The sequence below is a fragment of the Eulemur rufifrons genome, chromosome 9 (assembly GCF_041146395.1).
Source record: "Eulemur rufifrons isolate Redbay chromosome 9, OSU_ERuf_1, whole genome shotgun sequence".
NCBI classification, from domain to species: domain Eukaryota; kingdom Metazoa; phylum Chordata; class Mammalia; order Primates; family Lemuridae; genus Eulemur; species Eulemur rufifrons.
Window position 1 is genome coordinate 54,694,975 of NC_090991.1, and position 26,475 is coordinate 54,721,449.

Below are 26,475 nucleotides of genomic sequence, written 5' to 3' on the forward strand. Positions count from 1 at the left end.
TCTTTCCTCTGCCAAATTTTATGTTTCTCATCATGGTCCTTATCACTTTTTGCCATGTACTGTAGTTGCTCACGTTCCTCAGACTAGATTTTAACACTTTTTTTTTCTTTTCTTTTCTTTTCTTTTTTGTTTTTTTGAGACAGAGTCTCACTCTGTTGCCCGGGCTAGAGTACTGTGGCATCAGCCTAGCTCACAGCAACCTCAAACTCCTGGGCTCAAGCGATCCTCCTGCCTCAGCCTCCCAGTAGCTGAGACTATAGGCGTTGTACCACCATGCCCGGCTAATTTTTTCTGTGTTTAGTAGAGATGGGTTCTCGCTCTTGCTCAGGCTGGTCTCAAACTCCTGACCTCAAGTGATCCTCCCACCTCAGCCTCCTGAGTAGCTGGGACTACAGACATGCACCACTACACCCGGCTGATTTTTCTGTTTTTAGTAGAGGTGGGGTCTTGCTCTTGCTTAGGCTGTTCTCCAACTCCTGAGCTCAAGCAATCCTGTCGCCATGGCCTCCTGGAGTGCTGGGGTTACAGGCGTGAGCCACCGCACCCTGCCTAGATTTTAACACTCTTAACGTGGAGAAAGTCCTGCACCGAATGCTTAGTGAGGGACTGGTCCTCAGATGTCTGCTGAGTGGAAACATGAACCCGTCATGGACCACTTCAGCGATGTCGTTTGATCTTTATGAGCTTTCACAGTGTGCCATGTGCGCAGAACGACACATAAAGCAAATGCACAGTGACACGCATCCCCAGAGAGCAGCACTAGGCAGTTACCCTCGGGGCAGAGGGCTCCTCACGTGGTCCCTCTGACCACAGGCTCGGCCGCCCCACGGTACGCCCCCATTTGTGTGGCCCTCACCCCCTTGCCTTTTTTTTGTTACAGTTTTATCAACTGTGTGTGCACCCCCTAAGTAATATAGCTTTGCCTGCTTTTGAATTTATATAAACAGTATCACACTATATGTTCTCTTCTGTATCTTATAAAATACCTGAGATAAATCCACGTTTGTGCGTAGCAGCAGTTCTTTCTTCTCGTGGCCATAGATGCCATTGAACGGTGGACCACGATTTATTCGTTCATTCCACAGTGTTGAATGTTTGAGTTGCCCAGGTTTTGTATATTATGAATAGTGCTGCTTTAAACATTTTTACATATGACGTGTGGTTAACATATGTACGGGCTTTTGGGGGTAGTTGCCGGAGAATGGAATTGCAGGGTAATAGGTTTAGTTTTAGAGGATGCTGCCAGGTGGCTTTTCAAAGAGGTTGTTAAACTTCTCCCAGCAGTGTGTGCAGTTCCGGGTGCTCTGCATTCTGGCCAACACTTGCGTATTAGCATCTCAGTCATTCACATGGGTATGTATTATGTCCTGGTTTTAATTTTCTTTTTTTCCCCTTTCTTAAAAGTTGTATTTATTTATGGGGTACAATGTGATGTTTTGATATGTGTATAACACTGTGGGATGATTAACTCAAACTAACTAACATATCCATCACTGCACATATGTGTCTTTTTTGGTGATGAAAACATTTAAAATCTCTTAGCTGGCCGGTTGCGGTGGCTCACGCCTGTAATCCTAGCACTCTCGCCCTTATCCACGTGAAACCTGGTGAGAACAACATGGTTGCAGTACTTTCCTCCTGCCTAAATCAGAAACATGGTGCACTCTGAGTGTGGAAGAGCTTGTCTGGGCTATGAGCACAGCTCAGTTTAAGCCTTTAGAAATCAGCAGAGAGAACCAGCCGTACTGAAAATTGAACGTTTTAATTAAAAATATCCATCACCGGGCGGTTCTTCTTTTCCTTTATTGCTCAAATGTGGCAAACTTTAATAAACAGTGGTCGCACTCCGGTTCCCTTGTAAGTGGCCATTTGGTGAGCAGGGTTTCTTCCACAAGGCGCAAGGATGACCCTGCAGTGTCTGTTCTGTGACCTCGCCCTCCTGGATTTTGGCTAGTGTGTGTCTCAGAGTTAGAGATGGGAGGGCCCTTCAGGAGGCGCTCGGTAAACGCCTGGGCTGTCCGTGTGCCTGGGAGCCAGAGAGGGGGCAGGTGGGTGCACTGGTAACATTTTCCTTGCCTTTGTCCCCACCTGCATCCACTGATGATTGACTTCAAACTTACTAAGTGTGACAGTGGGGAGGTGGATGGGTTTTCTGGTTGTGCAAAAGGAAATTGCCCTTTATACCAGGCCCTGACTTTTTTCTTAAACATCTAGTTTTATTAGATAGAAAAAAAGCAAAAGCACAACAAATAGACATTTAGAAGCGCGCAGTAAAACACTGGTTTTCCGTGGAGAGGACAAGCCTGTTCCTTATCACACCTGGCGCCCGTGATCTGCCACATGGGCAGTGTCATCTTGGCAGGGCACTTACCAGCCTGCACATCCCTCTGTCTATGGGGTGTGGGGGGTGGTTTGGTTCTGATGTTCTCACACTATTGCCAAGCTATTTTGGTTTTTCTTACGAGAGTTGTGGCCACCACCCAGCTGCCCTGCTGCCTGGGATGCAGTGTTTTGGGGAGATCTTGCTGGGAACTTTACTAAAATGTACTGAAATATTTACTTATCTTTTGGACTGATACACGGTTAAGTCTTGTTCACTTTTATTGTAGTTTTCATTTTATCACCATTTGACACAAAAGGCTAGGGAGATTAGTTTGAACATTAGCTCATGCTAAGGTTGAAAGTGCCGATCAATGTGGACGGTTGTGAAGAGATGCACATTGGGAAATTGATCTCCAGAAGCAATTTATGTGGGGCAGCTGTTTTGTTTACAGTTCCTATCATTAATATTTATGTTTTATTTTCAGGAAATTGGTTTATTCCTGCCTTGTTCTCATTCTCACATTTTCCTAGTTGGGATTGGAACCAATAAGTAGAGGCTTGACCTATCAGCACATTGCAAATGTTAAAAACACAAGTCAAAGAGAACCGTGCTTGCCTTTCTGGTTTAATCTGTTATAACATTCTGTTCCTGAATTTTCCCCTTCCGCCCTCCTCCCCTAATTCTGCAGAGGGTGGCCTGCACTGTCAGGCTCCAGTTTTGTGTTTTAAATGTTTGTCTTCACACCAATGAGTCCCTTCTGGGCTGGTCATCTGTGGGCGCAGATGGGGGTTTATCATGGCTAACGATGGGAGCACATGTGTTGGTTCTCTGTGACAGGGAGAAGGATACCAAGGTTTATTTTTCACTTATTTCTTAGGCTGTGTAACTTTTTTCTTTTTTAAAAATCCTTGATGATGGTATAACTTTCCGGTCTAACTTTTCTTGGGATGTGTAACTTTTTTCTTTTATTCTTTACACTCAGTGATAGTGTTTAGGAACTCCTGCTTAGAAAACATTTTGGAGAAATGCTTTGCATGTGGGAGGATGTGCGTTGGGGTGCCAGAGGGTGGACTGTGGTAGATTGTGTCTTCCAGAGATGACTGCAACATCTCCCATCCCACCTGCCCTCCCCTCAGTGCGACTGTGAAATGCCTCCCATTGAGAAAAGTCTCTGTTCTCTCCCCTTGGCTCTGGGCGAGCTGTGACTGTGGTAGAAATGACACTCTGTGGCTTATGGGGTAAAAATGATACACCTTCCACCAGATTCTGTTGGGAACACTTACTCTTGGAACCCAGCCTCTGTGTTGTGAGGTAGCCTACACCAGCCCACGGAGGAGTCCACTCAAAGAGGTCATGTGTTGATGTTTTCATCAATAGCTGAGCTGGACCCAGCCCACAGCCACCACCAGCCACCAGATGTGTGAGTGAAGGAACTTCTGGGTGGTTCTAGTGCCAGCCACTGAGCCGTCACTAGCCTTGCGTCTTGCCTGCTGAGGACCAGACATTGTGGAGCAGAGATGAGCTGTCCCCTCTGTTCCCTTTCTGAAATCCTGACTCCTAGAAGCTCTAAGCATGACAAAATGATCGTTTTATCCACCAAGTATTGGGGCAGTTTGTTATGTGGCCACAGTACATGGAACCTGCTCTCCCCACGTCACAGCAGCACTGGGTGTTGCACCAGAGGTGGCTGCTGAGGCCCTGCAGAGACTCAAGAAGTTCCCCTCCTGGGCATTCCAGTCTTCTCTGACCTTCGCATAGTTTTGCTGCCACTGATGAGGACGGTTGACCGTTCTTGGGTTGTCCACTTGATGAGCATCCACGTGGGATGTTGTGCACTTTGCTCCTTTCCATGTTTGTGTGTTTCGGGTGTTTTCCCCAGACCCATGATGAAAAGTGAGAACTATTGTGGTAGTTGGACTTGCCACCTGCCTCCCTCATCATGTTGTTTATTTTTGTCACGTAAAACATCTCTGTCAACAGGAATAATCTCACTTTTATCCAATCTAATGTGAGAACTTTTTTAAGTAAAATTGAAAATAATTTAAAATCTAATTTTTCTTCTTGTCAAACCAAGACAAACCTATCAAGAAACTGTTAAAACAGCAAGAGCTTAGGATGAGGAGGTTTTGGCATAAATGGCTTTTTCTGAGGGCTTTCTAGTTGAAGGTCTAATTTATACTCAGGTACCTGCATTAAATGTAGGGACTGGGGAAGGATGCATTTCTGACCTGTGCTATTCGTGGGAGAGCTTGTGATGCTGGGGGCCGGCGCATCCTTTGAAGGGTCGGTTACTGTTGATTATGGTTTGGTTGTACAAAGTGGTGCTGTGTGGACGTCCCCAAGACCACGCCCTGCTCCGATGATCCCGTAGGAAGACTCACAGGACTCCACGAATCGTACCCATGGCTGTGATCGATTGTAGTGAGAAGATAAAGAGCAAAACCTCAAAGGGAAAAGGTCCTTCCAAGGGCCCTGTCCCAGTGAGTCCCCGGGAACAAGTCAGGACAGCACGTGTGGAATGTTGCCGACCAAGGAAGCTCCTCAGAACCTGGGCCCCAGGGCTTTGCTGGTCACACGGGCAGCCTCCGCCTGGCAGGCACCAAAGTCCCAGAGCCCCAGAAGGAAAGCAGGTGTCAGTGTCACCACATTGCCCGTGGGAAGGGTGGAGGCCCAGTGAGCCTTCTTGCCGGTAGGGTGGGAGAGCCCTGCGGGAACCCACTCCCCGGGGCCAGCCCTGTGCGCAGGCCTCTCCGAGGAGAGAGGTCAGGCCTGCTGTGCTAACTCTTTGCACAGACACCAATTTATCTTTCCCTTTCTGATGGATGTCTCTCTCTAAAACAGAGAATGGGAGAATAAAAAGTTGGGGGAAAAAGTGACTATTGGCATACATATTGCCACTTTCAGTCAGCTATTTTCCACCAAATACCGAAATATATTTAATATAGTTGTAATCACAACGGGGGAGTAGCAGACATGTTGGGAAAAGAAAAGACTTTTTTTTAGAATTCTATGTTAAGTATTGCATATAAACTGAAATTTTCTGAGCTCATATTCTATGCAGATACTATACTGGCAGAGAGCTGCTTTTCTGAGAACATTTGTATGTAATTAAATAATTGTATGTAATGTATGTAATTGTATGTAATTAAATGTTAAGTACCTATAAAATATATTTGCATTACAAGAGTGATTAAAGTGATTTTCTGGGTCATCATAAATTTAGAAAATATCAATGAACAAAATAATGAGCTGGTTTTTTGATGGAAGAGGAGAAGCAGCAGAAGATTGTTCCAGGATCAGGGTTGTAACAGCACCGTCCCTGTTGGTCCGGAAGAGAACGTCTCTGGTGTTGGCTGTGCGCCCCACGGCTTCTCTGTGCAGCGCGCTGCACGCTGCAAACACTGCTGTGTCTAGCCGAGTGCCAGGTGGGTGTGGGCGCCCCCCGAGCGTGCTCAGCCTCTCCTGCCCGTGCCGGCGGGGCTCCACAGTCTGCTCCTGAAGATGAGTCCACTCCTGCTACAGGGTCAAGGAGAAACAGGAATTTGGTGGATTTTTTTTCTTATGGATTTGAGTAAAATATGGCTAAGTAATGGTTGATACAATCCATGATTTGCCGACGGTCCATAGTTCACCTACACCTTCACACGCCCTGGGGCGGGGTTTTCACATGCCCCAGGACGTGGTCTTGGGGACTTCCACACAGTTTTGGTAAATCTCAAGGTGAGGTTTTCAGCCAGGCAAAGAGGAAAGAAAGACAGTATTTTGGAGTGAAGTTACTGACAGCTTTGGATTTGGTTTTATTCTTCTACAAAATAATGGTTTTGTGATGAATTTATATAACCTCTCAGGTGTCATTTCTTTTAAGTGAAGAAAAAAAAAGATGTGGAGGTGGTGGGTGATGGAGCAGATGATAAAGAAGAGTCAGTGAGAGCTGCTGGTGGCAGCTGAGAACACAGGCAGGGCTCTTTGGTCACCGTGCCCGTGGTGAATTACTGGAGAGGAAACAGCGTATTGGGGGCCTATGAGCACTCAGTTCTGGACTGGCCCGGGAGGAAATGCATAGTCTTAAATCTCTTATCTAGTGGAAATGGGTGTACTGGCTGCTAAATAGATAGTAGGAGGCCTGGGCCTCCTGGGCATCTCCCTTCCTGAGCTGCAGTTCCTGAATGTGAAATAGAGGTGATAATGTAGACCTGGCCAGGTTGCTTGGAAATGAAGTGTTATGTGCATAAAGCACCCAGCACAGTGCCTGACACATTGCAGGCGCTCACAGATCGTCCACCAGTGAGCATGGTGAGTGCCTGCTGTCCTAGGGCCGGAGTCTGCAGCCGTGTTGTAAGAGAACCGGCTCTAGATCAGACGGATGGTGGACTTGCTCTGGGGGAACTGGCGTCTTGAGCTCATTGTCTTTCATTATCCACGTTTTCGAGATGTGAATAACTGTGTAAAGTGCGGGGTTTTAGTAGGTAGTGGGTATATCAAGTTTGGTGCTGTTGTTTTCTGTGGGTGTCTCTTACCAGGAAGCTTTTTAAGGAGGTGGTTCCTTTAGCTGCTGAAAAATTTTCACCTGGTCTTTAGAAATGGATGTAGTCACGTTGGAGTTTTTCTTAGTGATTGCCGCCTGCCCTGACCTCTGCTTGGTCAAGGCAGTTGATTAATTTGGACTTTGGGAGTAGTCCTATTGCTGCTTGTATTTTCATGGTTTTTGTTTTAGCGAAGGCACTGAGAAATTTGCTGCCGGAGGCAAACTTCAGTCTTCTGTTTGAATGGATCTATCTGCCTGTGGGTCTGCCCGCCCGCCTCACCGTGCATTCATTATCTGTGGATCCAGCGACTTACCTATCCGTCCACCCCATCATTCACTGAAAGGTCTTTTTTGGGGCGTGTGTATCAGTTTCATTGGATTGCATATCCTCCTAAGAATAATACCTCTGAGCAATCAGGCAATCTGAAATTCAACTCTAGATTTCCAGAGGGAGCTACTTAGGTTAAAGATTCATTAGCCAGCAAGAAAATGCCCCATTATAGATGCAGCAAGTGAAAGGCCACAAATTATGTATTAGCAACTGAGTGTGATGTACATGCACAGTAAGGCAAACTGCCTACAGTCTTGGGATTTTCTGCAGCTTTTTACCAGTTGAAACTCTTTGAAAATTTTATTACTCTAACAATTGACGGTATCAGATTTTGTTTATACTTGAAGGCAATTTTGGGTCTAAAACCATAGTTTTGATAATGTTTAAAAATGAATTTTTAAATGGCTTTAATTTCACTTATCAATAGGTTTCTTTGATATTGCTATGTATGTTAGTTTACCAGTTGATTATTTTTGTAATCCTTCCTGCTGTCTAATCTAGCCATTAGGTGGTTGAATCAGGATTCAAACTCAGTTATGCCTACTCTAAAACTGATGCTTTGTGCCTCACCGCCCTGAAGTTTCTTACGGCATGTACACGTGCGTACACACACACACACACACACACACATGCACACACGTTAAATTTGATTGTATTTCTCCTGTTTTTTTCGGTATTGATTGTTTACAGAAATTCAACAACAGTTTTGACCACTAGGTGCCACAGAACCAGGGCTCGATCTGTCATTTGGGGGCTGACTTATTTCTTGTCGGGAGGCTGCCTGTGGCACTTCCATGTGCCACACATCTAAGTGTGCTCCGGTTTTTTAAAGAGTTAATTAAACCCCTATTGAAGATATAAAATATATATAATTTTATTATACTGCTATTTAAATATGTAAAACTTAAGTGTAAATTCCTTATAGTTATAGGAATTTTACGCAGCTATAAATCCACAACAAACATACAGATTAAATCCAACTACAAAATCAGTAAAATCCAAATGAACACCATTAATTTGATGTGGCAAAACAATGTAGATTTGCAAGGTAATTGCTAATGTTGGGTTTCATGATGGAAAGGCTGTATTCGTACTTTAAGATTTTTGCTATCACTTAGTTCTTTTGATTTTTGAGAAGATAGATGTTTTTCAATTTACTTTTTTTTTTTTTTAATAGATTATACATTCATGTGGGTCAAAACTCTGAATGACATGAAAAGGTCAACTGAGCAGGCCCCGTTCTGGCCACGCTCTGGCCGTCCTCTGCCCTCCACGGTGACAGTGGCTTTTTGTCTGTCCCTCTAGTCTAGTACTTTGTTCAGATGCAAGCGAATGAGTGAGTACATATGGTCTCACTTCTCTCCTTTCTTAGGCAAAAAGTAGCATTCTATATACATTGTTCTGCGGTTTCTTTGTTTGTCTCACAGAATATTCTCAGATCTTCCACATGAGTCTGTGGAAAACTTTGTGGACTGTCAGTAGAGTCGCCACCTTTGCTGCTGTGGCCTCTTCTAACAACACTCTGTGGTCTAATTAGAGGTTGTTACCCCCCAATCCACGCTATTTCTCCCTTGTCCTTCTCGGCAGCCCTGAGCCGTGGGTAGTGGTGCTTCTTCCTGTGGTTTAGGTGGGACCCGGCGTCCTGCAGAAGCAGCACACAGAGGTGCCTGTCACGGCCAGAACTGGCTGCTCCGTGGACGCCGCGTTTCGTCGCATTCAGTGTGTTCTTTGTCTCTAGCTGTTACGTCAGAGCGTTGAATGGGGCATATTGCCTCTTCCTGGAAAAGTGGATAAATATCCTGATGTGTCTGACTCAGTTTCTCAAGTGTAGTCTGTCCCCTCCTGGCCACGTTTCCAGGGTGATTCAGTGGGAAGAACACCTACCCACCGTGGGCCGCCCTGCACTTGAATAGCTCTTAATGACAGCTCCTCCCATCGCTGCGTCCATTTAAAAGCACATGGCTGAATGCATACCTGTGGGAGCCGTCTGTTCGTTAGCCGTGGAGCCGCTCTGTGAGAACACACCGCAGGCACTGCCACCAGTCCCCTTGTTGGCCACTGAGGTTGCTTCTCGTTTCTTCGCTTCTCAGGACAGGGCTGCAGCGAACATCCTTAACGTGTGCTTTTCTGCGTGTGTGTGTCTAGCGTATTTACCTAAGCGCGGATCGAGCTGTAGCGTGTGTGGATTCTTCAGGTTCATCATGTTGCCGGTGTCTTCTCCAAAGACGAAGTACCACGTCTGAAAAGAAGCATTCGAAGTTCCTATGTATCCATCACTTGCTATTGCTGGACTCGAGCGTTCCCCGTCCTGCGATGTGATGTGCTGTCTCATCTGTGCTTCCCTGAGAGACACCAAGGTCAGGCATTTTTCATGTGTGTTGGCTGTTAGGGTTTTTTCTTTTGGAAATTGCCTGTTTGTATTTTTTGTTCCTTTTCCTGTTGTTTGATTTTGTCTTTTCTTTTTTAAAAAACAAAATAACTGCTAATAATTTGGTTAGGATATGTTGGATGTTTCCCCTAAATCTGTTTGCACTGTGTATGTCTGTGCACGTTTGTATGTCTTATGAAAGTTGTAGATTTCAGTGTCATCAACGTCATCTTTTTCCTTGTGTGCTGTTTGTACACTTGTAAATTTGCATATTTGGATATCCTTTCCTATCCTGGGGTCATACAACTATTCTACACTATCTTCTAAATGTTTGGAAGTTTGGCTCTTCCCGTTTGGGTCTTTAATCGGTCCAGGGCCCAAGGTAGGGATCTGCTTTCATCCCCGCAGTGGGCTAAAAGTGGCCGGCTGTCTCAGCATTTTCCTCTCTTGGCTTTATACTGCCCCCTCTGTCGTATATACCGGTGCCTCACACGTGTGGGCACTTCTGGGCTTCATAATGTTCTAGAAGGTTTAAAGGTGTGGGAGTAGATGGTATGCAAATGTAGAGCCATCATGTCTTACCTCCTTGCCTGCTTCCTGCACAGTGCGGGGGGGACATCAGCCCAGGCCTGGGTAGCTCCTCTCTGCCGTGGGCACATGTCCTGGCCCTGCCAAGGATTCTCAGACTTCTCCCCACCATCGCCCTCCTGGAGATGCTGGTGCACTTGCAGTAGTAATCACAGCTCTCACGGGCGTGTGTGTGTGTGTGTGTGTGTGTGTAATACTTCTGGAGAGTCATTTGTGGAGTGTCTCTGTCACCACCCAGGTGTCCCTGCACATCAGCCTGGGGCTCACAGTGTGCGGGGGCTCCTGGCTTTGCAAGAACAGACCAAAGAAGGCAGCAGGTTGGGCTGAGCGAATGTTTTAGGAAGTTAGTTAAGCAGGTGGTGAAGTGAAGGGCAAATAGCCTCAGGGTGGTTTGTCCTGGGAGTTGTCCCTTGAGCAAAGAAAGATGCAGCACCCCACTGGGTGGAAGCCAGCTCGTGGGGGGGGGGTGCCTGAGGCCACTGCAAGGAACGTGTCCTGGGTGGTGGGGAGGGGCAGGCGTGGCATTAGACTGGGGATGGCCTGAGGAGATCGTCTTGGAAAGGGGAGCAGTCAGGAATACCTGGGGGTGACCCAGGAGAGACAGGCCGAGGGCCTGCGCGAAGGGGATGGGAGCCCAGAGCAGACGTGTGTGGACGGTGAGGTTGCCAGGACTCAGGTGCACTGGATCTGGGCGAAGCATCTGGTGCCAGAGCTGGGTGATGGGCCACGTCTTCAATGACCGCGGAGAGGCCAGCGTGACAAGGAGAGGGTGGGGGGATGGGAGGCGCTAAGCCAGGAGAGAAGAGAATGCCCAGGGGAAGTGGCCACGTGCTCTCAGACCCAGGGGAGCCCAGGCATCTGCTGGCCCGGCACGGGGTGGTGCGGAGAGGCGCGGCGCCCGCGGGCAGTGGGCTGGAGAGGGCGGGGAGTGGTGCGAGCAGACCTTTCATGCAGAGAGCTGGCTCATGCTGGGCGCTCTGGTCTTGGGCCCTCAGAGGACCGTACTGTGAGCAGAGCAGGTCCTGGGGCACGTTGGAAATGACATACTCCAACCAGGAATTGTACCAGTGTTCTACATTTTAACAGTCTTCTTTCATACAAAGTAGCTTCGTGACTGCTAGTGGTTGGAAGCTTCCAGGTGAAGCTTCAATTGGTAGTTTAAACGAGAAGACAATGTTGATGTGTCTTAGGGAGGTGTAGTATAAATAATTTGATTAACATTTGTATTTTTATGTTTTTAAAGAGTGTCATTATAGGCTACATGTAGTAATAGACTTTAAATGACAAAATTGAAAATGGTGCATTAAAATCAACACTGAGCGGTTGAAAGTGCAGCTCAGGGTTTAGGGCGCGTTCCCTTGCTGTACCTGCCCGTGTCCTGGGAGGGGCCTTCCAGCAAGGCGGTCACTCACTGAGGGCGTGTTGTGAGGACCACAGGAGAAAGCAGGGCTCTAACTAACTCTCATGAAGTTGCTTTTCTCTTTGTTTGTTTATCATCTTTTCTTCCTCCTCTAGCTCCTCCTCCTCCTCCTCCTCCTCCCTGTCTTCTCCTCCTCCATTTGTTCAGCTTTACCACGTTCATCACACAGTCCGCTAAGCAAACCATGAAACGTTTTCTTTCCTATTCCTGGTACATGCAGCAGAAGCTCGATCATACCACATAACGATGATGCGGGCAGAACACACTTCTGAATTTTGTGCCTGGAGTGTGACGCGTTCCCATGGTTGTCAATTACCGGAGCTCATTACAGCGAGCAGGTGTGTTTTGTTACGATAGTGAGAAGGCTCAGGTAATCAGGAGAGCACGGGCCTGTGATGCTGCCTGCGCCAGCGGCCTGGGCAGGCACCGGTGCCGCGGCCAGGGGTGGGGGCAGATATCAACTGGTTCTGCGGGAGGTGCAGGAACTCTGTCTGGGGAGAGGCGGGGGCTGGTGGTCTCTGGCGTATTCCTGATGGTTCTTACTGGGCACTGTCACTGAGTGGGAGGGAATAGGAAGGAAAACTTCCCCATGTGACCCTTCAGCAGTGCCTGGGGATGATGTCCGTGACGGTGGCACACCTGAGGAGCACCTGTGCCACCACCGAGAGGGGCCAGAGGAAGTGATACTTTCCCTGACTTGCTAGAGCTCTTCTCTTGAAGGAACAAAAGCCTAGAAGGTTCTTTGACTTCTCTTGTGCTGAAGGTATCATCCTACATATCAATTTAGCAAGAATGGCAGAAAATGTGTCTGATACTTGAATATTGCTGTTCTGCTTTTCCTACTGATTTTTAGAGTGGTGTAGATATATGTGCAGCCTGTTATGTGTAATGATTTTTAGATCGTGTCCTTTCTTGGAAACTAAAATGCTTTTTATTACCTGGAAACTAGTTTCAAGCAACAGCAGGCATTTTTTGCTTGGAGTCTAGTTGTGATTGGTTTGTTTTTTCCAATGTAGATTGCTCCCAAGTCTTTATTCTGCAAAAGTTTCCCACAGTTAGCATTGTTGAAAGAATGGTTCCGGGAAACACTTTTCACCCCCTACTTAGATCCAGCAGTTGTTTACATTTTGCCCTGTTTGCTCTTTCACATTGTTTGTTGTTTGTTTCTGAATCATTTGCAAGTATATCATGACTTTCTTCCTTGAATACTTCTGCATACATCTCCTGGGAGTTAAAACATCGTCCTCCTGTCAAACCACAATACCAGCGTCACTCTTAAGAAAATTGATGACACTTACACAGTATCATATCTAGTCTATATTCAAATTTTCTCAGCTTTTCCAATAACATCTTTTATAGCTTTTTTTTTTTTAAATAAAAGCACCAAGATCTACTGATTACACTTGTGTCTCTTCAGTCTTTTCTAAATTTAGAACTTTTTTCCCAAGCACATCTAGTTCTTGAGGAAGGGTTGCGTGTTGGAGCGTCCCACGTTAGGTTTTGCTGAGGGTTTCCTCCTGGTGTCATTTCACGTGTTTCTCTGTTCTCTGCTTTTCCTGCAAACTGGAAGTTCAGTCTGGAGATTTGATTCTAGGCAGCCTTTTTTGGCAAGAATGCCTCATGAGTGTTGACGACTTCACATTGCATTATACCAGGAAGTGATCAGTTTTAACGTCAAAGAATTTGCTGTCATTCTAAAATAGGACAGTTTTTAAAATATGAATCTTAATTTTACTCCATCTTGACGCTTAACTGATTGTCTAGTTGTTAGATTCTAGGTTCAAATCTGGTTTGCTTAGCTTCCAGCGTAGAGACAGCTGAAGCCGTTCGATTCCCAACCTTTTCTTTGTGACTAATTTGTTCTCCCAAGCCTATGTCTTGTTACGGTACAAAGAGAAGTGTAAGTACTTTTCTTTGAACTTTAATTGAAGCTGATTTGAAAATCATTTGTCAAAGATGTAAGGCCATAATGTAGGTGGAAATTTTAAGGGGGAGTAATATATATATATATATATATATGAGTGTGTGTGCGTGCGCGTGTGTGTGTTTATAGAAAGCACCAGAAAGCGTCTCAGAGTTCGCGTCTGTCAGCCTTGCACAGGCCCACGGGCCAGCACCCTTTGCGGATGCAGTCCCTGCAAGTGAAGGGCGCTTCACTCGTACGGCCTGGAGTCTGGCTTCGTCTTCATCCTGCTCCGGGAACCCCGGGCTCTGCTCCTGGCGACCTGCGTGGCCTGTCACCAGACTCAAACACCATTTTTCCTTGCAGAGCTTTCCCCGGTGCCGCCAGGCGGGGTTAGTTCCGGGCCTTTCCTCTGAGCTTCATGGTGCTTTGGGCATTTCTTGCAGTGTCTCTGCCCTGGGAGGGACAAGACAGTGTCTTGTTGATTGAGGTGTGTCTAGGACCTGGGGCTGTCTCTGATGCCACTGGCATTTGATGAAGACCTTTGAAACAAATATTCAGAATCTCTGTCTCTTGTGACTTCTTTTTTCATGCTTATATTTAATAAGTAGTAACATTCCCATGAGGGCACTTTCAAGAAGAACCAACGTGGATACGAGTGCTTCTCTGTGGTTGAATGGTGGGCAGCAGTTTTGAAGGGTGTTGAGATTAATCTGGGCCAGTGTTCTGGTTAAGTGACTGTGTAAGGATGACGAGTGTCCACCTCAGCTTCACCTCTGCACCGGTGTGGCACTGGGTGGGCTTCCTGGCATGATCACTGGAGAACAGTGACTTTCTTCCAGGTGTTTGTGGGAGGCCCCCCTCCCCAAGACTGCTGCTGTGGACTGGGGGGGTCTTTCCTGGTCACCTGGCTTCCCGGCAAGGAAAAAGCCTGACACTGCCCCTCCTCCTGTCAGCCCATGCCTGGGTGCTGGGGGTGCAGCCTGGCAGGGGGCCCACCCCACCTGAGCACTCACCGGCCGTGTGCGGGGTCTGGGGTCTGCACGGTGCACGGCCGTGGGGGCAGAGAGGGGTCTCAGTGCTTCCTTCAGAGGCCCCAGCTTGACGCGAACTCATGATGTCCTGAAGAATGTCATTTTTTATTTTTGAAATTGTTTTTAAAGAAAAAATAACCAATCTAAACATTGTGTTTTTGAAAGGCTCTACTTGACATTTTGATTAATTATTTTTGTAGATCCTTCAGGAGCGTTTGGTTCCTGTGCTGGGTCGTCTGTGATCAGATTCGTGCACCTTGTTTATAGGTGAGGTTTTCCGTTGTTCAGGTGACGCAGCCAAGTGTTGATGAAACGTGGCCGCCTTCACTTTGTGTGTTACATGTTTTTTCAACACTTGGTGAGATTAGACCAGATAGAGATTGTTAAAGAAAAAAGTATTTTGGGCAGTTAGAATTGCAAGAATGTGAATAAGAAAGGTGTGTGGTGAGCAGCAGGCTGTAAAACATCTCATGCTCAGAGCCTGAAATTTGTAGCTGGGGAGCATTGGAGCCGCTCGTGAAGACGAAACCGTGCCGTGTCTTGTACAGTTCTGGGCCGCGGCTGGATCACAGACCAGGGTTTGCTGCCAGCTCAGTTTAGCAGGCGCTAATCCCCAAAGGGTGTGCGTCTGCGCTTTCCCTCATCAGCAGGACTTTGGAGGAAATTGAAATGTTGCTGTTTGTTATTTCATGTTTCTAATCCTTGCCACCTTTGGCCCTGTCCTGTGCTAATTCCTCATTTAGAATTCCTTTGAATAATTGGGTCACTGGGTAGTTCTGACATTATTTTGTTAAGCTGAGGTTTGCTAAGCCATCGTTCTTATGTAGGTGGCAGAAAATGCCATTCAGAAAGAACATTGGAATCCGTTCTGGCTGGGCTGAGCAGGAGAGGAATTTGTCAAGGATCTCATGGGGACCCGAGAGCCTGACCCTGCAGTTACAGCAGACCCCTGGGGGCTTCTGTAGCTGCAGAGTGACTTGGCGAGGGACCCTTGGAGGGACTCCAGAAACACTGCCACTGCCTACTGCAGAGCTGGGAGCCCCTACCACACAACCCCAGGCTGCGGGGCCGGGAGCCCCTGCCACAGAGCCCCAGGCTGCGGGGCCGGGAGCCCCTGCCACAGAGCCCCAGGCTGCGGGGCCGGGAGCCCCTGCCACAGAGCCCCAGGCTGCGGGGCCGGGAGCCCCTGCCACAGAGCCCCAGGCTGCGGGGCCGGGAGCCCCTGCCACAGAGCCCCAGGCTGCGGGGCCGGGAGCCCCTGCCACACAACCCCAGGCTGCGGGGCCGGGAGCCCCTGCCACAGAGCCCCAGGCTGCGGGGCCGGGAGCCCCTGCCCCACGGCCTACAGGCTGCAGGGCTGGGAGCCCCTGCCACACGGCCCCAGGCTGCTCATCTCTCTGTGGAACGGAGCTCCGTCGCGGGGTCCATAATCTGATTCCTGGTCGATGTGTCCGACCGTGGGAGCCTGGTCACATGCTGGCCCCTTAACTGTAAGAATCAGGAGACAGTTCTTTCTGTTTTCTACCTTAGTACAGTCGGACCCATAGCGTGAGTTGTCAAGATGTACAGATGGTGTTGAGAAGATTGTGGGGACTGCAGAGGGCAGGTGTCTGCTGCAGTTCCCTGTGGGCCATATTAATAGACAGCTTATTACTGGGCTTTCGGCCTGGAGACCTTTGATTTACCTGTGTCTTTCATGTCTCACGCCCACTTAGCAGCACATGCTGTTATCCATTCTCTTTGAAACAGAGGTTTCTTTCTTTCTTTTCCTTGCTTTCTTGTCCCTTTCCTCTCTTGCCACCCTAGCCCAGCCTTCTGACTTCACCATGGCAGCTTCCCGGCTGGTTTCCCTTCTTCTGTCCTCTTCCTTCCCAAGCACATGGCAGCCCTTGTCATTGGTGTTAGTCGTTGTCTTCGTGGAAACAGGCTTTTAGCTGGGTTTCTGCCCTGGCAGCTGCGGGGGACCCCCTTGCCAGCTCCTGGTCAGAGCCTGTGTTGTTGGAACCCACCTCGCCCTCCATTTGGAACTGGGGCCTTTGAGAGCAGCTTCACAAGACACAGGCCACGCAGGGGCTGGTGTGGGAGCAGAGCAGGGCGCTGAGCACGGAGACTTTGCCACAGGCTCCTGTTTTCCGCCTGGCCGGGAGCCCTGCACACTTTTGTTTGCCTTGGGGTTGCTTCTGTGGAGCCCATACCGTGGGTGACATGTTGCGGGAAAATGACGAGAAGGTAAATTAGTCCTGAATGAATGACTCAATCCCATGATGATGTTGCTAATTTTGATTTGCATCAGGATTGGTAAAACTGCTGTCCAGCATTTTATCAAATAATAGAATCCTCCAAACAGCCTTGAAATCAATCCATTTGCTGAACTGGACAATCTTGTTTCCATGAAAGAAATTTTAGCAGTGAGCTTTACCTTGTGTCCTAAACTGAGGAATGGAGGAAAAAAATACATTAGAGCCCTTCGCACTACTCGTTTGCCAAGACCAAGTACTTGCTGATTATGTGGGCCAGAGTTCTCAGGAGACAGTGACAGCACGGTCTCTCTCTGAGTGGCTTGCTGTGGCCTGCACTGCATTCCCGACACCCCCCAGCTCCTTCGTTACCGTGGATACTGAGTCTAGGCTTCAGCTAACCCGGCAAGTTATTTTCCGTATCTTCAGTGTATAATAACTATGTTCATGTCCATACTTATGAAGAAATCCTTGACTATGGTGGTAAAATCATTTTTATAACTCCTCCAAAAGCACACACAGCAGGCCCAGGTACCAAGAAGACAAGAACAGTCACCTGCATTTTCCCTCCCCGAGAGCAAAGCCACCGTGACTTCTTGTGTTTCATCCTGTGACTTTGCACCTGTGTGTCTGCACATTGGGAGTAATAATTATGGATACGGCTTTGGACCCTCCTCGTTTGATTCAGTTATGTTGGAGCATGACCCATGCCGGTTCCCAGTCTTTGAAAAATATGTCTTTTTTTAACAGCTGTATTGAGATACAATTCACATACCACGGAGTTCACCCATTTACCAACAGAGTCCCCAGCAGTTGTGCAATCTGAAGGTCTGTGTTTAAAGGCTACATGACATTCTTTCACCTGTCATCATTTAGTGTATGTCATTTAACTCAGCCCTTCAACCTGGGCCTTTCAGCTCAATAGAATAAATTTTACCATATTTGGAGTTTAGGTTTTTGAATTATTTGGAGTTAATTTGTAAGTGCATACATCTTCATGTTTCCCTCTGTGACAAATAATTTCACTTATTTATTTTCACTTGTTAGGTGAGGAAACTGAATAGTTAATTGATCTTTTTTTTTTTTTTTAATTTCACCCTATAAGGTGTTACAAGAGGAGACAAAAAGGTGGTTCTTGTCCCCTGGCTTGGCCCCTCGAGGGTGGGCTGGCTGCACACGGGCTGCGGGGACACAGCCGCCTGGGCTCTCAGAGGCGGCACCAGGGCTGGCCATTTGTTCATGGAGGGACCACAAAGGGATTCAGTATAGAATTCCTTTAAGAAGGGAATTTCTTTAGTTTGTTTAAAACAGTTATGATCTCTATAATAAACTTTTTTCCTCAGAAAAAACCTAACACCTTTAAAGTGAGCTGTGATAATTCCTTTTATGAAACTTATTTTGTATGCGGTTCTTATTTTGACTTTCAGAAACCTAAATTTCTTGAGGGTCTGTGATGCTGGAACCAAACCCACGCCACGCCACGCCTCCTGCCCGTCTGTGTGGTGCGGGACGGGTGGGCGAGGCCGGGCTGCTGCACGTGCCCTTGCGGAGGTCGCGGCGGGTGAGGCCTTGTCGCGGGTGCTGAAAATGGACCTCTTCTCCGGTCCTTTGGATTAGGGTGTTGGGCAGGCGTGGAGGCAGATTTTAAAAGCAGCGAAATACAGACAGAATTTGGCCTAAAAAAAGATTACTTAAACCTATACTAGGCGTCTGGCTCGAGGTAACAAACTGAGCTCTAAATTCAAGAGCCTCCCCTCATTCCCAAGCCCCATCCAAGAACAAAGGAGCATGACAAGAGGGAGGCTGCTGCGCCCGGTCTCGTTTTGTACAACAAACAACTGGGCGCAGAAATGCAGTCTGATGTGCTCCTGCTAGGCCTGCTGTGCCTCCTCCTTGCAGTCCTCGGCACGCTGGTCCTCCTCCTGCACAGCTTGCACCCCCCTTTCCTCGAGGTGTAGCTGCTCTCTTTGCTGCGTGCTCCAGTTTCTGACTTTCTTTATAAATTATGCATTTGTGTAGCTTTGGCTTTGCTCAGAGTTTTTGCTTGATGCTCTGAATCCTAATGAGTGCTCCTGGGAGTTGGGTGGCTCTGCCTTCAGACACCCAGGGGACAGAGTGTTGTGACAGGTAGGCCAACCCCACTGTGCTTCCTGTTCATCTTCCACGTGCTCTCACTGTGGGGGACAGAAAGCAGCCACTGGGTAGTTAAGAACCCCCTTGTGATTTGGTTTGGATTCTTTGGTGCCAGCATTGATATATTTTTAAACAGTGAGGTGACATGCACTTCAGTATGTGGGCTTTTGAGTAGGGGGTGTCCCGGTCTACAGGGACACTTATGAGCAGTTCTGAAGTCCAAAAAGCTCTGAATACCGGAATATTTTCACAGCTCATTTGGTGGCAAAACTCGGCCTGACCTGGGGTGAGACTTGATGCTCTTTGTGTGTCCCATGGAGAGTGGAGCTTTGAGTTTCACTGTGGAGAGTCTAATGGTTTTGAGCACCGGATGCTGCTCCAGACCCTCCTGGCTGTGTTACGAGACAGGGTGCAGGTACCGTGTTATCTTTTCGCAAATCTGAAAACATCTGAGCTTCAAAACACATTTGGCACCAGAGGATTATAAGGGAAACTGCCCAGGCTGTTACAATACTGTCAGGACCCCACTGCCCGACGGCCCCCAGCCTCTCCCGCCTACGACCCACAGTGATGTGAGACCTTTGGGTTGGAGCACAGACTTTTAAGGAGTAGCTCCGGCCTTTACCAGGTGCTCCTGCTGGAAAAGCCAGTTATAGTCAGAACTTCAGGATCTGAAAAATTCGTAGCACCTAAGAGGTCATCTCCATCCACCTCACTTTAAGGATAAGGAAATTATTCAGCAGAGATTGAAATTAACCAGCATGTCCTAGGCCACAGATTGTTAGTGATCACTTCAAGTTTTATAGTTTCTCAAAATGATATTCTTTTCATATTCAAAATTAACCCCTGGGGATATAACTGTGTCATCTTAAATTGCATTGCAGAAGAAATATTTTAAAAAGTTGAAAAAGCTTATTTTATGTACTCTTTTGCAATTTTTGGCATATTAAATTTCATAGCCCTTACATTTTTAAAATTCCATAACTGTGTTATTAAAAACACTAATCTGGAATTTTGGGAATGAGGTTGCCATAGAAATGAATGTAAAATACCAAAAAGACATTTTAGGTATAGCTAAGAATTTAAAACTTGCCACATTTGAAATTAGGCCAACACCATTAAAATTTGCAAAGGAGTGAGACATTTGATTGGCTTAAAGATATTTACTGGTGATGTTTTTGCCCAATTTTGGAATTACATTTGTAGCTAGATATTAGAGCAAATACATTTTTCTAGGTCATGTGTCAATGTCTTCTTGGTGTTTTTCATGTTTTCTTGAAAAGTAAATGTAGGATATCGGGTTTGGTGTGTATTGTATAAGCAAGGACGAGTCAAATTAATTTCTTTCTTGTCTTCGTTTGTGTAGTGTCGCTAGGTTCATGCTCTCTGACTGCTGCTCACCATTAAGCAGCCAAAGAGAAGTGGTTGCTCTAAATAACGTTTGGCCAGCCAGGAAAGGCCGTCGTCTCATTGAATGATTATTGGGCATCTGTTAGTGTTTTGTCTAAGGGACTCACAGATCTTCAGAGATAATTTTTACGATTAACTCAGAACTTGTTTATTTTACTGAGAATTATTTGTTTTAAATTACTAACTGCAGCTGTAGTGGGGGAGGGACTGTAGCTTGTCTAGAATGACAGCCGAAGTAGCAGAAATAGGAATAAAATCAGAGATGTCTGGCTGCTGCACCAGGGCCCTGTGCCAGCCTCTGCCGGCTCCCCCAGCCAGGGGCGCAGAGGGAAAGGAGGTGCAGCCCCGGCAGCAGGGCCTGTCAGCCCCGGGAGCTGGGTGCAGTCCTACTCCTCCTCTCGCTGGCTCCCTGAACTTGCACAGGTTGCTCACTCTGGATGCCTCGGTTAGGCGGGGACACTGCCACCCAGTTCGTGGCCCTGTAGTGATGAAGGGAAGTGGACTGTGAGCTCAGCTGTGCAGAGTGCCTGGTAGTGAGGCAGGCAGTACCTGCCAAATGGAGGCCGACCAGAAAGCCCCAAACCTGGCTGTGAGCGTGGGAGTCCAGAAGGCGGCTCTGCTCCCTTCCTCCTGGGGCACACAGGGAACGCCAGCTCCAGAGCAGTGGCTGGAGCCTTTGGCCCAAGGAGCAAGGGCCAGGCCAGGTGTCCCTTAAAACATGCCTCTAAATTGGGACTTTGTGAGAGGAGCCTGACATCAGTTTAAGGGAGATTCTCTTTGCAGATTAAGGGCAAAATAAGAAACCAGTTAGGAACCAGTTAAGCTGTGGTGAAATAGTTAGTCTTTGGAGAGTGGGAGAACCTGATCTGCATAGATGGTTTTCCCCGTGGAAGGCTCCCCTCCCCGCAGAGGGCCCTGCAGGTGGGTGCAAGCAAAGCCAGCCTTTCCCTAGCAGGCAGCTTGGAACTTGCTCCAGGGTTCGCGGCCATGCCTGGCCCAGGCCTTGCAGTTCCGTGTTTCCGAGTCAGAAACACCCTTGATTTAAAATGGCTGCAGGGTAGGTGTTAGGAGTCGTTCACCATGGCCACAGGCAGACCACAGAAACGTTTCCACGAAACACCCGGTTTTAAGCAGCTTATCCTCAAAGGCTGAGTTTGCTATAAAATAATTGATCAGCTGTATGGGATTATTTATACTGGTCACTTAAATATTGGAAGATGACTAACAAATACAGTGACTTTTGTTGTTTTCTGATGTGCAGCCCTTTCTCTTGACAGCAGGCAGAGGGACCGTTTGTCCCGAGTGATTCATAATGAGAAGATTCTGGCACTTGTCATGGGAAGATGTCCTCTTCCTTCAGCAAGTGGTATCGTTAATAAATACCTTTTCTTAAAGTATAGGGAGAGGAAGGACTGACGTACTCCCTTTTCACCCACACAGCTTTAAATTCTGTTTTGAACAGAGGAATCTTATTTTGATGTGATAAATATTATATTTAAAATCAGTAGCCATCATCCTTAACGATGAAGTATTTATGACAATCTCATTAAAATCAAGTGCAAAGGTCTCCACTGTCATCATTTTGTAATTATTAGTAGCGTTACTTTAGCAGTTCTGGTCGGTACACTGAGACCTAAAACAGAAACACGAGGCGTGATCTGTCGGGAGAACGAGACGGACTCCCCGTGTTTCATGGCTGTGGAGTAGCCTGACTGTGCACTTACTGCACCTGAAGAGAACCACCAAAAAGCAATTACAGTTAATTAAGAATTTAGTGAAATGACTAAACATTATTCTTATGTTTCAGTGGTTATCAATAAGAAACTGTTATGAGGAAATACCTGTGTGAATATTTCCCCTAAATACTCATGACGTATCTAGGAATAATCTTTTTTAAAATGAAAAGTGAAAAAAATTGATACATATTAGATACACATATTTTGGGGGTACATGTTGATAATTTGATATATTCATATAATCAAATCAGGACAATTGAGATATCCCTCACCTGATTAATCTGGAAAAAAAAAGGATGAATATGAAATAGCTAAGTAAAATTTAAAAAATTTTAAGGATGAAAACTGACCCACCCAAGAACTATGAAGTGCAAAGATAAATTATTTAAATTAATGTGATACTAGTGGAAGTATTGGTTGATAGGTTAATAGAATAAATTTGACTACCCAGAAATACTTTGATCCATATGAGAATTAATGTATGCCAAAGGACTCCCTACACACCTGTGGGTTTGGGGGAGATTATTTAATGGGGATTGGCACAATTAGCTAGTTTTTTGAGAAAAGAAAATTAATCCTCATTTTGTGTCATCTACTGAAATAACATCCAGATGGGCTGAAGGCCAAATGTAAAACAAAAATAAAAACACTGGAGCAAAATAAATGTATTTCCTCATTCAGCAAATAGCACCTGGCCTGTGCCGGGTTTCGCACAGAGGAGTCTACTCACATCCTTCGCAGCCTGTGGTTCACTGAGTGGTGTAGACGGGCTCAAGCCTGGGTTTGCCGGGGGCTCTACCCTGATGGGGATGGGGTGTAATGAGGGTGTTCGGAGAAGGCCTCCCCGAGAGATGGGTATTTAAACTGAGGTCTGGTTTGAGGGCCAAGAAGTCGATGCAGTTACGCCGACAGTTCATAAAAAAGGAAAGATACAGTGAATGCATACTTGAAAACATTCAGCCTTACTGACGTGAAAGAATGCAAGCTAACTCAATGTGATAATTTTTCTCATCAAATGATCAATGATTTTAAATAATGAGAATAATGATAATGTGGGAATGTAAATTTGTGCAACTTTTTTGCAAAGGAATTTGGCAGAACGTATCAGGTACATTAAAATATTTATATCTTTCAATCACATACCTCCATTTTGGGAGTTTTATCATAAGGCAGCCTGAGAAAAGCTGCTCCCGTCCTGTCTCCTCCCCATTGGCCCACCCTCCTCTGAAATCCGGTCTTCAAACCAGGAAGTTTTCCCTGCACTAGCACTGGGGGGGCCCAGGTGACAGGGGAATGAAAGAAGGGCAGGTGGGGAGGGACTGGGTGTTCTGGGGACATTTTAAAAGCTGGGAAAATGTGTGAGTTCCATATTGAAATACTTGGTTTTTTTCCTCTTGTGTTTCCAGATGAAGACAGTCAGTGTTGCCTTAGTTTTGTGTCTGAATGTCGGTGTGGATCCTCCAGACGTGGTGAAGACCACACCCTGTGCGCGTTTGGAATGCTGGATAGGTGAGTGCCGGCCCCTCCCTCCCGCTGCCGGGCTGGGCAGGGCTTTCCCACTACTTTCCTGGCTGGGGGGCCTCCGCCTGCTCTATATGTGAGGACTTTATTTCTTTTTGGAGTTATGTAACCTTTAAGTAATTTTAGATGTCTTCGCCTATGATTTGTAGTGGAGAAAGTGTTTCAAGGAAAATTAATAAAGTAATGATTATTGGGTTATATAATTTTCTCCTTTAAATTTGCCCTGTGTCTAGCACGTAATAGTAGGTATATACTTTAAAAAAATGGAATGATAGCTGCATGCAAATATATTTATAGAAAAGATAAACTGAACCATTTTCAGCAAAGCATCACATGATATATAGTGGATCATAATAGTAATAATAGCTAGTACCTACTGAGTGCTTGCAGTGTGCCAGGTACTGTTGGAAGCACTTGATGTTTATTAAGCCATTTATTTAATCCTCACAATGCTGTGTGGTAGATTTTATTATTAATCTCCATTTTAGAGCTGAGGAAAATGAGACGTAGAGATTAAGAATTTGCCCAGAGTTGTTCTGTAAGTGGCAGAGCTGGAATTTGAACCTCTGCAGCCCAGGTCCAGAGACTGTTTTAACATAAGATGCCATTCTAGCCATTTGTAAGTGTACAACTCAGTGACAGTGAGCCACACACAGGGTTATGCAGCCATCGTCGCTGTCCACCTCCAGAACTTCTCACAGCCCTCAGCTGGAACTCTGTCCCCTAGTACCCAGCTCCTCACTACCCCCCGGGCTGGTGACCATGGTTCCGTCTCTGTCTCTGTGACTTGGACTGCTCTAGGTGCCTCATATAAGTAGAATCATGCAATATTTGTGACTGGCTTCTGTCACTCAGCATAATGTCCCCAAGGTTCATCCGGGCTGCAGCATGTGTCAGAATTTCCTTCCTTTTTATGGCGTCCTAGTATTGCACATTTGGTTTATCCCCTCATCACCCGCTGGGGGACACAGGGTGGGTCCCACCTTTGGCCATTGTAAATAGTGCTGCTGTGAACACTGGCGTGCAGATGCCTGTTTGAGTCCTTCTGGGTACACACCCAGCCGTGGAATTGCTGCACTGCATGGTGGTTCCATTGGTAGCTTTTGAGGAGTTGCGATACTGTTTTCCATAGCTGTTGCACCATTCTGCATCCCCACCAGCAGCACGTAAGGGCTCCCGTTTCTCCACGGCTTTGCCAGTACTTGCTTTGCTTTTTGATAGCAGCCATCCTGATGAATGTGGGGTGGATCTCACTGTGGGTTTTGTTGTTGTTGTTGTTGGCTTGTCTGTTTTTGAGACAAGGTCTCACTGTGTTGCCCAGCTGGTTGTGAACTCCTGGGTTCAAGAGATCCTCCCTCCTCAGCCTCGGGAGTAGCTGGGCTGCAGGCTCTATGCCACTGCGCCCTTCCGTTTGTTGTGGTTTTGATTTGCCTTTACTCAGTGATTTGTGATGTTGAGCATCTTTTTATGGGGTTATTGGTCATTTGTATATCTTCTCTGGAGAAATGCCTATTTAAGTTCTTTGTCCATTTTTAAATTGGATTGTTTGTTCTATTGTTACTGAGTTATAGAGGTTCTTTACATATTCTGGATATTAGTTCCTTATCAGCTATATGGTTTGCATATATCTGCTGTCTGTGTTCTTAACCATTACACACTATGTCTACTTTTTTTGTTTTAGCATCAGGGTTACTGAGATACGATTTATGTACGGTAAAATTCACCTTTTGTAGGTATACATTCCTGTGACTTTTGACAAGCACACACAGTTGTATGACAAAGGCCACAGTCAATGTATGGAATATTTCTATTACACCAAGAAAGGGCCCGTGGTCCCCTTTGTAATCGGTCCCCTCCCTTTTCTCTGGCCCCTGGCAACCACTGATCTGATTTTTGTACATGCATTTTTTTTCCTTTTATAGAATGTTATGTAAACAGAATCATATAGTTTGTAGCTTTTTGTATCTTTCTTTCATTTAGCAGAATTCATCCGAGATTCATTCATGGTGCTAGATGTATTCACAGATTTTTCCATTTATTCCCTTTTATGGGTATGACACTATTTGTTTATCTTTTTTTGTGAGACAGAGTCTCACTCTGTTGCCCAGGCTAGAGTGCTGTGGTGTCAGCCTAGCTCACAGCAACCTCAAATTCCTGGGCTTAAGCAATCCTTCTGCCTCAGCCTCCCGAGTAGGTAGGACTACAGGTATGTGCCACCATGCCCGGCTAATTTTTTTCTGTATATATTTTTAGCTGTCCAGATGACAGCATGTTCTATTTTTTAGTGGAGACGGGGTCTCACTCTTGCTCAGGCTGGTATCTGTTTACCAGTTGATGGAGGTTTGAGTTGTTTCCAGATTTGGCAGTTATGGATAGCATTGCTATAAGCATTTGATCTTTGTGTGGACATGTTTTATTTTGGTTAAATATTTAGGACTGGGATTATTAGATCACACGTAAGTATGTGTTTAATTCTTAAGGAAATTGCCAAACTGTTTTTCTGCTGTACCATTTTGCATTCCTACTAGCAACGTCTGAGAGTTCCTATTGTTCCACATCCTCACTAGCACTTGGTATTGTCAGTTTTCAAAAGATAAAAAATAGTAATTATAAATAAAAGTCTTTTATATTTACCTTCTTATTTACTGTTTTGAGACCGTTCATTTCTTTGCTTAGGTTCAAGTTTCCACCTGATGTTGTAATCATCCTGCCTGAAGAACTTCCTTTAGCATTTCTTGTCGTGCTGGTCTGCAGGCATTGCATTTTCCCACATTTTTATTTGAAAAATTGTTGATTTTGTCTTTCTTGTTGGAAGTTGTTTTTTCTGGCTGTAGAATTTGGTGTTGACACCTTTCTTTTAGTATTGTACTTTAAAATGGTCACCCATTGTCTTCTGGCTAGCATAGTTTCTGATAAGAAGTCTGCTGTATTTATTTTTGTTTCTCT

General features: G+C 46.2%; 1 protein-coding gene across 3 annotated transcripts in view; it reads left to right on the top strand.

The window, feature by feature from the left end:
- Nucleotides 1-26,475, top strand: part of RPTOR (regulatory associated protein of MTOR complex 1) — a 281,234-nt gene that overhangs the window by 29,832 nt on the left and 224,927 nt on the right. For all 3 annotated transcript variants that reach the window (XM_069482962.1, XM_069482964.1, XM_069482963.1), the window contains exon 2: nt 23,415-23,517. In XM_069482962.1, the coding sequence (XP_069339063.1) occupies nt 23,415-23,517 (103 nt within the window). The remainder of the gene's footprint in view (nt 1-23,414; nt 23,518-26,475) is intronic.